Raw genomic sequence first — 13,599 nt, forward strand, 5'->3', positions numbered from 1 at the left:
GTTGGTGAAAGGGCTGGAGGGAGGCAGCATGTCTGGCCTGGCAGGAACAGGCCTTGGGTTACTGCTGGTAATCCTGTCTTCCTCTTGTAGGGTTAGAGGAGGTCAGAACATGTGGCCTCCTTGCCGTTTTTGCAGTTGGTTACTGGGGATGGAAGGGAAGAGGAGGGGAAATTTCTGACTAGTTAAGAGTCACATGGTGATTTGGGTGAAGGGAAAGGCAATATAACAAAAGTATATGACCAGCACAATGATTATAGGGAAAAGGAGACACAGAAACATGCACAAAAGATATAGACAACAGAGGCAAATACTATTACATGCAAAATGCCTTACCAGTGGAAGCAAACACTAGGCTATGGGTAAATGCATAGACAGGTGAGACAATCAGGAGTGGGCAAACAAACAGGAGTATACCCAAGACCAAGGATATATTTGGCTGAAGACAGTTTTACATATGTACTTGTGCTACAAAAACAATCATATACATTACAGGTAACAGGTGACAAGGTTGGAGTAGCTTCTCAGAGACAACCAAACATCTTGAGGGAGAGAGTTACTGGGCCTGTGGGCTTGGGACCATAGTCTTGGGGGACATCATGCTCAACTGGCATAACATAGTACATAAAAATCTAGTTCTACATCCTACTTTGGTGAGTGGCAACTAGGGTCTTTTAAAAGCTTTCAAGTATTGCAACTATTGGTCTCCCCTTGTCTGAAGCAAAGAAGAATGAATATCAGAGTCTTTTGGAAACAATTAGTTCAAGAATATGATAGACCACAGGGAACCCAGCCTACATGACCCTGAGACCAGAAGAACTAGATGGTGCCCAGCTACCTATGCCAATCACCAGGAAAGGGATCAATACTGGAGATACTGGATAGAGTAGGAGGACAAATGTGCAACAAAATTCAAAAACACAAAAATGACCAGAATTACTGGTTGGATAGAGACTAGTGGAACTCCCAAGACTATGGCCCTGGGTTATCCTTTGGGCCTGGAACTGTATTCCCTTCTGTGGATTAGCTCTCAGCCAAACAGTAAAAAGGCCTACAAGCAGAATACCTATCCCAGGGAGATGCACCCAACTACCTTAGGGAGATGCATCCTTTAAATCAATCAACCATGAGGCATCAGAAGGCCAGCATTTGCACAGAAGGAAAGCTAGACAGACAGGAATGCATAATAAGGAGAGCACAGGGAAGGGGTAGTCACAGGGAACAGATGGGAGAAGAGGTTTTTATGGTTTGGGATTGTAATCCAGGCCATGAAACCAAATGTGCATGAACTATTAAGTTTAAATTTGCACTCAAAATGAAAAATTATATATATATATATATATATATATATATACACACACACACATATACACACACACACACACAACTGGTTTAACTACAAATTGTTCCACATTTAAAAAATCTGTACTAACTAAAAGATCATCAATCTGATTTGTCTAATATTAGCCAAAATTCCCAGATTAAGGTTATTTTCTTGAAAAAGAAAAACTAAGCTATCTGACTGGGCAGTTTTAAAAGTAAGAAATCAAATCAAGAAACCTGACAGTTTGTCATCTTGGATAGGGAACAGAAAATGACAAATACTAAGATGAAAATTAGACAATGATCCAAGAAAGCTCACTTATAATTTACATTAAAAAAGAAACACTGAAAGGTAAAAAGACCTCCCTTTTCCAATAAATTGATAATCACATGTCAAAAGATGTACAGCAATTCATTAACACCAGTAGGAAAAGAAGGGAGATGGCAAATAAATCAGATCCTATACAATGAAAAGACAGGAAAGTCCGAATAGAGGAGAATAAATCAGGAAAACTAAGACAAGTGTATCCACTAAGAACTAGAATAGTACCTTAGGCACTATGCTACCAGAGCTCCTAATTTCATATGGGGAATATATGAAGAAACATAATTTATTATTTCCTAATTATTCTTTCTTGAGACATTCTGCTGAAAATCTCATCCTTTCACAGCAAACCTGTGAAAGGTAGAACCTATGTTAAGGAAGAAACCTGTCAATGAAGGAAAACTGAAGTTTATTTCCCACTAATAGAGAGTGATAGAAAAGTGGTAAACTGTACCCTGTTAAAGGTGGAAAACTAGACAAGGCAGTCCTACCAAGTTTCAATTTTTATAGGTTTCACTGTATCTCCTTACATAGGTAATCTTAAAGACAGGGTTGTTTACAAAACTACAAAGAAATAAGCAACATTAATAAAAGTTTATCAAGGAGGCTAGCTTAAATTCACAAAATGAAATACTATGAAACCATTAAAATCATCATATTTTAGATGACTATAAAACATTAAGTATAAAAAGACTGAGTTTCAAAATAATAATAATATTCTTCTTGAAAATTTTAAGTTTTGATGGGAATATACCAAATATTAAATGTGGTCAATCTCTAAATGGTAGGACTACTGGTAGCATTTACTCATATTTTCAGAATAAATGTGTTATTTTTATGATTAGATAAAAAAAATGAGTTCATGTTTTGATAAAACAAATATAAATTCAAGTTTTACAGGGACTGGCTAGACAATAAAGTATTACTAGATAATAAAATACTATTAAATATCAGAGCCTCGAGTCATGGCTCTGGGGTTCTCAAATCCTGATTCAATCTCAGCAGCTCCCTTTCACCTGTTTTATATTAGGTTCCGCAACATGGCTGTTTGGTTAAAAAAGAAACGGAAAACATATACAGAGGAGTATTTGTTGACATGGAATGTTAGTTTGTATGAACTATCAGGTAAGTAGGCAGATTACAAAACTATGTGCATTATGAAAATTAAATTATTTTCTCCAGGGATTTTTAAATGTAGCTTCAATTACTGTTTCTAATATTCTTAGTTGAACAGGTATGCTTTTAAATCTTAAAAAATAGAGACAAATTTTAAACTTGCAACTAGAAAAGACTTTTAGTTGACTTATCTTATGTTTCTAAACCTCCAAAAAGTATCAGGAAAACAAAGAATATTTCTATTTTAAATCAGACACAAACATTATCAAACATTTTTCTAAGAAATTCTGAGCAGAAAACTTAGCTTACAAACAATATACATTAGTAACCTAGTATTATACTAATTTATTTCTTTGGAACAAACAAACCCTAAATCCTGAAATTCCAATGTCATTGTGTCTATATTAAAAGAGTCGATCATGCAACATTTCTTTCATACTTAACATGCATAAGTAATAGGTAAGTTATGTTAGAGCTGAACATAGCCCCAGACCAGCATTTAATGTCTTAAATATAACAAGCAGTTCACCATATGGCCTGAAACTTCTTTGACAATTATTTATCTTCGTATTCACATTCAATAATAAAAGCTAGTATAAAAACGTGCACATTAAAATTGTCAAAACTCTACTTATTAGCCTTCAGAATAAAAGAAATCACTCAATACTTTACTGTCAAAAATCTTACAACTCTTCCCATTATGTCTACCATTTTATAAATGAATGTATTTATGACCATATAAAGAAATAATAAATGACTGCCTATAGAAGGCTCTCTGGTGGCATAGTGCCTAGAGTATCTGACTACTAACCAGAAGGTTAGTAGCTCAAATGCACCAGCCACTCCGCAGAAGGAAGACTGGATAATTTAATAGAAGCTCTGGTGGTGTAATGCCTAAGGTATCTGACTGCTAACCAGAAGGTTAGTGGTTTGACCCCACCAGGAAGGGTCGCTGTGAGCCAGATCCAACTCCACAGCAGTGAGTTACAGGTTTTTACCTTTGTCACTCACTATTTTCTCCTTAACATAATCAAAATACTTAAGACTAGCAGGCATAAATGGCCAGCTCAAGGTAAAGTTTCCCAAAAATAAGTTTGGAATTCCATTTAATACTCGTAAGTCTCCAGATTCTTTTCATGAGGCTGTTTTTAAATTTGATTCACAAAACTGAAAAGAATTATTTTTTTGGGATAGGTACTACAGCTGCATTTATACTTTTACTGTACACTGGTCAGAACATAAAGTAGTGAAAAGTGTATTAGGCACCAAAAAACACCTTGCCATTACTGACTGAACAAACCCTACTACCACCGCTACCTTCTTCTCTGGACTTCTGCCCCCACCAGGTTAGCCAAGAAAATATTACCCCAAAAAACAAAAAAGCAAACTCACTGCCATCGAGTCGATTCCAACTCACAGCAACCCCTCCTTGGGTTTCCGAGGCTGTATCTCTATGGAAGTAGACGGCCCAGTTTTCCTTCCGAGGAGTGGCGGTGGAAACCCACTCCTTCTGGCAGAAGGAACTGCCAGCCTTCTCGTTAGCAGTCTAATGCCTTAGGCACTATGCCACCCAGCAGAGATTTTTTTGCTGTTATTAGGGTTTTTGGTTGGATGAAGGCCAGAAAGCAGAAACTATGGTAAAGGCTTTCCTATTCACTGTATGCCAGGATCCTCAAACTAAGAAATGTAACCTGGGTATGAGTCAGTATAGCTACAGTATCATATATATCACAAACAGAGATATTTATATTTCTCCTTTTTGGAGAAATTTCTATTATTTTTAATGGAATTATTTCTTACAATTTGGTAAACGTTTTAAAACTTTAGAAAAACTTGAAATCTTTCCTTCACCCCACCCATATATTTAAAGTGATTTTCTACTTGATCAATAGTGCATCCTAACTTATATTCAAGTAAATTTCAATTCTACAACAGACAAAGTTTAAAGTTGGTTGCTCCCTTGATGAAACAAAAGGAAAAAAATTATGTAAAAAAACAGTATCAAAGTTTTTTTTTTCCCTCAATATTGGTATATAATATTTAATATTCAGAATCTGCACTTACTCTTCACCCCTTTCTTCCCCTTTCGTTCCTTCTTGTACTGTTCCTTCAGTTTATTTATTAGTCCCTGGTCTATATCCCAAACCTCAGCAGTTGGGGAGAGGTCATCTTTGTCTACATGCAGCATATTATTAAAAGAAAAAAAATCAGCAGTTGGCAATGCAGGCTGTTGGCAGTAAACTCTTACAGCTTCACATAATCATAGTAAAAATGAACTAACAATATATACTAAAAATACTTTAAAGGTGCAGTCTCAGCTTTGTTATTCACAAATCAAACTCTAAATGCCCATGTCATAGGTTTCTAAACATTTAATGTTAACAGAAACAATAGTTAAATGCGGCTTTATTTTTATGAATCACAAATTTAAAAGTTATCATTCTTTAACAACTGGTATTCTTTCAATGGACTGACATTAGAAATCTAATGCTGTAATAATTAGATCACTGCATCTTTATAAAGTGTTAATAAAAAAATCATTCAGCCAGCATCATAAAAGCAAATGAATGGATTACATGCAAACTACTTATAAAAGTGCAAGTTGGAAAAGTCAGCACTGTTTTATTAATGAAAATATTCATGCATCTCCTGTCACACTGACTCTACATGCACAGAACAGCTAAACTAATGGAGTGGCATTCTTGCCCAATATAATATATACATATAGTTCCAAAGTACAATGTCTCAAAAAATCCATACAAAGCTTTCAGAGAATCCCACCTCTGCCCCTATCCCATTCAAAAAGTTCAACATCTCATAACCTTCTTCCACAGGTCTAAAACTAAGATTAGCAAGCAAGTAAACAAACAAAACTCAAATTCCACTGAAGAATTTTTTTAGGGCTGATTTTTTGAGGGTAAGATAAAAGCAGTGAAAACATACATTATTATATATCTGTTAAAGATGACATACTGAATTAACAAATCCCTATTTGTTTTAATTAAATACTTGTGCCTGGAAAAAAAATTACTGTACAGTAAACTAGAGGAAGAAACAGTGTTAAAAAGAAGCAGTATAAAGCTTTTAGAATTATTTTAAGCATTAAGGATTTTTCGTTCATTTTTTTCATTTTAAACAAGCCATATTATTAAGATGCTTAACATCTTGCTACAGAGCTAGGAGTTTTGCAAGCTGGTTGTATCAAAAATTTTTTTTTTTTACCAAAACACATAGGCTAAGTCAGTAAGATGAAATGAATAGTTAGGTTATAAGGAAAACATTAAATTTTGATTCTGGTTTATATTCATTATATTCTGGCTTACAGTTCTTATAATCACCCTAAGCCTCAAGGGCTTAAGCTATAAAGTGGGCATTAAAAAAGCCTTTTATTCTTTATAGACTAATGTAGCATGTGTGGATATACCTACAGCATATACACACCCACACATATATTATTTAGTAAACATAAGAAATTCCCATATTTGAATGGCAACAGACATTCAAATTTCTGAACTCAAGATATCAAACTTAACTGTATCTTACAGTTGTCATCACTTTCTACTCATCTATCTATGATCATAGGTAACTGGTATGTGAAAAGTTAAAATTAAAATCTTTGTTATAAACTTTATAAAGGAAACTAAGTAAGTCAAAACAATTAAATAAGATAGCCAAGCAGTTTCTAAAAAGACCTCTGTAGAAAGAAAAAAGCTACAAATAGCTCTAACTAAAGTAGCAAAGGGGAGTAAAGTGAAAAATCAAAGGGTATTTAAATTAAAAAAGGCAGGCTTAAAAAGAATATAACACTACTTGCAAGATAATCTCAAATCTAGAAAACAAAGGAAAGTGTAGGGAGTGTAAAAAACAGGCTGGTGATTGCATATGTGCACAAACAATATCCTCAAACTTGCCTGGTAAGTAACAGCTGATTTGATAGTGCTTATAAGAAATAGATAAGAGCAAAAGGGAAGAGGCAGCATACTCTTCTACATGTTAATCCTGTTTTTAAAAAAATCTAGGGGGAAGAAAAAAAATATCAAGAAATGAGGTTGAATTCATTAAGGGTACTTTTTTGTTTAAAAGAATATACAAATATGCACAAAAAAGTTGTCCTCTGACAACTCAAAACCCCAAAAACATGAAATTCTATTATGGTAATTCTAATTATCCAAGTGGAAGATCACACAAACCTACTAAAAAGTACATAAATTTATAACTAACTTTATACAAACATTCAGTGCTTTAATTACCCACTGTATTTTAATAACAGAAAATGTTCAGGTACTAATGCATTTTTGTAGTCCTATCAATTTCCAAGGATTACAATTTCAAAGTGTGGGAGCAAATAACTGAATATCCTTAAAAAGTCTAGTTTCCATGAAAGAAATAGCAAAAATCAGAAGTCCTAACAAATATTTTTGGTTATGAGAAGAATAAAACATATCAACATTAAACTCAGGATCAGTAACTCAGATGACAGAAGAAAAACATGAATAAAAGAGCTTTCTGAAAAGCAGAGGTTTCCAAATCAGTTAACTGAACAGATTGGTAGTATACAAACAAAAAATAACACAGATTATCCAATTGTGGATAAATAGTCAAGACTATTTATAATAAAGAAAAATATCTGTCTTTCACCCAATAATTTAAATCTGGAAACTGACACCCTCTCATTTACAACTAAAGAAATTTTCAGTAATAAATTAAATAAATATAAAGGAGTACTTGTATATCCATTCTCTTTGATTGGGAAAAACTAAATATGAGATCTCTTGGCGAAAATAATAAACTTCTGAATACTGCATAAACAGGATCCTTTTGATAGTTTTTCATTTCTTAAGGAAAGAGTAACTTGAAGTATTTTGTACCTAAAAGAGTCCTTTTCCTTTTTGAGAACTTAAATGCTTTAAAGATAGTATTTCTATCTCATCTACAGTGAAAAGGCTTTGTAAGTTACTATTTACTCAGATGACAACAGGTCACTCTCAAATATGGACAGTAAAGAGTAAAATATTGACAGTTATCATTCACTGATTAGGTCCTCTCTTTTTAAGTTCTACTCTACATCCAGAAGCCTTTGGACGGAAGAACAGAACATTATATGGTACTTCATATTAAAGAAATAATGCCATTACATACAAATGAAGTTCCTGAAATTTCTGTATATATTTTTGAGTAGCAGTTCAACATCAAGCACTTTTAGCCTAAGAAAACAGAAATGGGTGTGTGTCAAGATTCAGAAATACAGATGTTCAATAAATTGTTTTTGGTCATTTTTTAAAATGAAATAATCTATATGTGCCTAAGAATATATTAAATGAAAAGTATAGGTTACAAATCAGCATATTGTAAATCCTTTCTAATTAAAAAGTTATGTGTATGTGAGTGAGTATAAGTGTTTGAATGAGTGCATGTGTGTGTACACCATAGCTCTCTCCAACAGGTGAGTTTTCATTTTCCTCTGCATGCATGCTGTGAGTTCTAAGCTTTCTAAAATATATATGCATTATTTTGTAATTATGAAAAAACAGGTACTATAAAAATTATTGGGAAAAGATATGGTATTTCTAACACTGAATGGGCTGTACAGAGAAGCTAAAAGTAAAAAACCTATCTTTTATTGTATCTCCTGAGAAAAGCTAATTCTTAAGAAAGGTAAGCTTTTAAAGTAACATATCTATCTTCAAATAGTAAGTATAAAAATGTACATTCTAAGTCTAGAAAGTAACTGTGTACATTAGATAAGTGAGGTTTGCAATACTTGAGAATTGCAAACAATGATAAAGTTGGTAACAAAATTCTGATCTTTTGGGCTTTTGAATCATTTTTACATCAAGAGGGTCAAATCTGTTAGGTTTTGTCTCTCTTGCTATTAGCAATATTAAGTTTCAATACATAAATGAGGTATATTTTTGTCCAGGCACGTTTCCTATCACCAAAGTAATTTTTAAATCTAGTGATGATTGCTTTAGCTAGGAACTAAGCAACTTTGGTGTTCAAGTGAAATACATATTAAGGTAATTAGTAATTTTCTCCAGAAAAATTTCTTAAGTACATACTGAATTCTACCTATCAAAAAATGTGCTGATATTAAAAGATGATTGAATGAAAAGATTTAATAGGAATAATATACTGGACCTTGGTCATTTAAAAAAATATGTATACTTTTATTTTCTAATGGGGTTTTTACCTTGTACAGAATTGTGACTTATCCCTTTTAGTTATAAATGGATTATTATTAGCATAATATATCACTTCCAAAGGCTACATCCTAACATTTACACACTGACATTATATGCAATAAAGTTTAATATTTTCATTAAATCTTGTTTAATATGGATCTATAATTCAGAATTAGTAGTTTTATTTGTTACTAGCAATAGGTCAGATAACATCATACATGCACACTTAAAAATATGTTTTCTTGAAATAAATTCATCCCCAAATTAACTAATGGGAATGTTTAAAACTGAATACATGCTCATTAAAAAAAAACAATAAAATTCTACCAAGAGGAAAGGAAGTGAATTTCCAAATGTTTCAACTTGAAGACAAATTTTAAAAATGAAAACCTACCAAAAGCCAAATATTTATGTTTAGTATCAAATCTAAACATATTGGTACAAAATACACTTAAATTATTCAATAACACTTCCCCTTGCTCTTTGTTTAACTGCCACCATACATTCAGATACACACATTCCACAAAAAATATTTAATAGTAATTCACCTGTTAAGGGCTAGATTTCTCCCACCCCCACCCTGTACCCCAATTTCTTTATCACCTTACCCCATTCTGTGCCATCCCCTGAACTCCGTGCTTCTCCAGCGCCCTCACCATCTTCAGCAGTCACTAAAAAATCAAATTCTTTCAGTGCTTCTTCAGTATCAGGGTCATCAGTAAGGTCAGCAGCTAAACCTTCATTACCTATCTGCAAATAAACCATAAGCCAAAAATTACGATTATCCAAAATTGTGAAGGAGTCCTTTAATGTCTTCACACAATTATCTTTACATTTATACACCCATTTAAAAATCTTTGGAACCAAAATTTTAAATTTTCCACAAAGTTCACAAATCCCAAATTTAACTCCAGGTAAGTAGTTCTCAAGATCAGCTGTGATATGTGTGTCACTAGTAACCTGGTACCAAGAATTATCAAAGAGCCAATTACAAAGAATATTTAACTTTTTTCTTACAGTAAATTCAGAGTTAGACCTCATTAAAGGCCCACTCACTCACCTGCATTCCGATACTGTTGTTTTGAATTGACCTCACATTCTGAAAACTACATACTTAGTCTAACACCCACAGCCTAGGTAGTAATAATAATATGGTACAGCTAATAGGAACAGTAACTAATCTAAGTTAAAAACTATGGTAATTAACTGTCAACCACTCAGAGGGTGATCTCTGTAGGAGATCCTGGATAGACTGGGATAAAAACATGGAACAAAAGTCAAAATCATTTAAAAAAAAAAAGACCAGGTTTGCTGGTCTGATAGACTCTGGAGGAACCACTGAGACTATGGCCCCTTAGCTGCCCTTCAGGTCTAGAATTGAACCTACTCCTGTGGCTTCCAGCCAAACAAAAGACAGGCATGTTGTTGTTGTTTGCCATCGAGTCGGCCCCGACTCATAGCGACCCCTCCTTGGGTTTCCGAGGCAGTATCACTACAGAAGTAGGATTGCCCAACCTTCCTTCCGAGGAGTGGCTGGTGGGTTTGAATCGCCAGCCTTCTGGTAAACAGTCAAGTGCCTTAGGCACTATGCTACCAGAGCTCCTAAAGACAGGCATATGAGCTGAATATTTACATTAGGTAGATACACTCCTTGGAGAGAACAATCACGAGAGAATATAGAGGGGCTGTATATGCACAGGGGACAGGAATGCATGGAGGGAAGGACACAGGGAAGAGGTAACTAGGGAGAGGAAATGGGAGGGAAGCTATTGCATTGTGGTAAATTGCAATCAATATCATGAGACAAAGTGTATGTGAGCTGCTGTATGTAGAGTGAATTTACTCTGTCAAGTTTTACCCAAATCACAATTAAAACAAACAAATAAAAAAAACTACGGTAATTATAATAGCGCTTTACTGAAGAGCAGACCAAATAGATAGTAAAGAAACAAAATCTCTATTTACCCAATACAGTATGTAAAACATATGAAATGTGGCAGAAACATTTAAAACTGCTCTTGTAGCTGGAAGCTTTTGAGGAACACTGACATTTTCTCCACATTACTGTAACATCCCAAAGAACCACAAATAAACCTTTCTTCTTTTACACACTCTTGAAAAAACATATACTCTGATAATTCACAAATGAATCATCTAATCTAGTTTTGCTGCTACAGCTACCCCTCATCACCAATAAAATAGGAAAACTGATTTTTCAGTTTATAAACAGAAGTAAATTTTCATTGATCCATACAACAAATGAGAATACACAAACATATCACAGTCCATATACTACTCCCACACTTAGTGTGGAACTATCTCTGTTGCAGCTTCAGTTAATTTATAACCTGCTTATTATACATTAAGACACAGACTTCAGCAGTTAATTTTTAATTGTGGCAGCTGGATTAAGGGGAAGGGGGTCACTTTTTAAAAAAAGTTTCAAAAATAGTCTTATACTAAAAACGGACCCTCTCTTGACCATTCTGTGAACGATACAGCAAATATTTCCTCCTGTATGTTAATAATTAAGGGTTGACTACATAAAATGTTAAGTGAAATATCTCAAAATAAAAAAATAATCTATCACACTCAATGTCAGTTAAGTAAGATGCTTCAAAAATTCCCTTTCTGAAATATTAAATTATTTGAAATGTGTGTGCATGTATATGTATTATAATAGCTAATGAAAATAGAAAATTGAGTTTCTACTTTGTGTTTATTCATCCGATGTTTTTCTTTTCCTTCTGGGATGCCTTCAATCATGTCATTTTCCTCATCTTCATCACTGTCATCAGCATTTTCTAAGAAATTGAATGTCTCAAGAACATCCCCAGAGGGCCTGTAAGAGGGGAGAAAAGATGAGTCAATGTGCTCTACTGGTCAATTCTGGTATTTCTTACTGGCTCCTATTTAAAAACAGTACTTGAAGGTAGCTATACAGATTCAAATGACAACTTACTTATAATGTATCGTTTTACATATTTCACACACACTCCATAAAATTTTTTTTAACACTTATTTATGTTCTAGGCTTAAAGTAAAAGTAATTTCTTTCTATACATTTAGTTTCTCTGACATTTACTACTTAGAATATTTTAGGTAATTACTGCATCAAAAATAATCCTATAGTATTAGACATTCATATATTCTATTATTTCTCAAAATAAAGCCATCATAAGCAAACAACAAAAATTTAGCACTTCTTAAAACTCTACAACGTCTCAGAGCTTAGCCGAAATGTTTGAGGACTAAAATGGTAAAATACCAAAGTATCATAAGGACCAGATTTTAAGTAATAAAAAAAGAACACCCCAGTCCATTTTACAGATTTTCTTACTTAGAAAAAAAAGATCCTTAAAAGCTGTTAAAGAAATATTTTCAAGTCTTTCAGAACCAATCATTTAATGGATAATAATCAATTTTATCTACTTACTAAATCATGTCTTTTAAACTGATTTGAGTTTCTCAATATGTGAAAAGAGGTTTTCGTAAAGCTGTTTAAATGTCTTAACAGTAGAAGCAGCAATGAAATAGAAAATTAAGCTGAACTAAGACTTTCACAATAAAAATCTCTGACTCTGGCCAAGTCACTTTAAACCTTCTGGTCGCAATTTCTTTACCTGTAAAATGTGAGTTGAACTGGGTGATCTCAAGGGTCATTACCAGCACTAAAAATACATGGTTAAAAAAAAAAAAAAAGAAGAAGAATAAACTAAAATTCAGGGCATTTTGCCCCAAGATTGGTTCTTTCCATTAGTCCAAATTAAGAACATAGCACAGTTCAGAGTATTTTTAGTAGCATTTTAACATGGCATGAGGTCTGCTATACTCCACCCAAAAGGATCTGCATAAAGACCAAATGCAGAAAAAAGATGGGTTTTCCAAATGCAAATTAGTAAAAACAAACTTACCATAAAAGAACACCCACTTTTCAGTTCTACATTTATAATATATCTTAATATTTGGGGATTCAAAGAAAGATAAAGAACATATCTGGCAAAAGGTAAAGGAAGTATTTTCATCAATGACAGAAAGTGTTCTTTGTTTTTTTTAAAGATATGAGAATTTTGCTTTGAATTTTGAAATCAAATATCACACTCTTCCTTTCACTCCTATACATATAGTTAGAAACACCATTTTAAAGTTTTCTAGCACTTCCTTCTGTGATTTACTCTAGCATGTTTAAATAATATGCTAGATTATTATTTCTTAGTAAGAATTCAGTTCCATAAAATTATGGTCCCTAATAGTCACAGAGGACATCAAGCTCAACTGGCATAACATACTACACAAAACATTGTTCCACCTCCTACTGTGGCGAGTAGTGACTGGGATCTTAAAAGCTTGCAAGCTGCCATCTAGATGCAACAATGGGTCTCTCCTCATCCAGAGCAAAGAAAAATGAAGAAAACCAAAAAAGTCATGGAAACAATTAGTCCTAGCGACTGGTACACCATCCAAATTGCAGCCTATACGACCATGAGACCAGAAGAACTAGATGGTGCCCGGCTACTACTGTCAACCAACTGGAAGAGGATCTATGTAGGAGATCATGGACAGAGAGGGAGAACAGAACAAAACTCAAACTCATTTGGAAAAAAAAAGGGGGGGGGGGAACGACCAGGTTTGCTGGTCTGATACAGCCTGGTGGAA

General features: G+C 33.7%; 1 protein-coding gene across 1 annotated transcript in view; it reads right to left on the reverse strand.

Annotated features, from left to right (window-relative positions):
* The window catches only part of STRN3 (striatin 3), a 135,855-nt gene that overhangs the window by 39,715 nt on the left and 82,541 nt on the right, over positions 1-13,599 (reverse strand). The window contains exons 6-8 of the mRNA XM_007938524.1: positions 11,656-11,785; positions 9,552-9,693; positions 4,826-4,936 (exon numbers count right to left, since the gene is read on the reverse strand). Of these exons, the coding sequence (XP_007936715.1) occupies positions 4,826-4,936; positions 9,552-9,693; positions 11,656-11,785 (383 nt within the window). The remainder of the gene's footprint in view (positions 1-4,825; positions 4,937-9,551; positions 9,694-11,655; positions 11,786-13,599) is intronic.

The sequence above is a fragment of the Orycteropus afer genome, unplaced genomic scaffold (assembly GCF_000298275.1).
Source record: "Orycteropus afer afer isolate SDZICR_OR568_19922 unplaced genomic scaffold, OryAfe1.0 scaffold00051, whole genome shotgun sequence".
NCBI classification, from domain to species: domain Eukaryota; kingdom Metazoa; phylum Chordata; class Mammalia; order Tubulidentata; family Orycteropodidae; genus Orycteropus; species Orycteropus afer.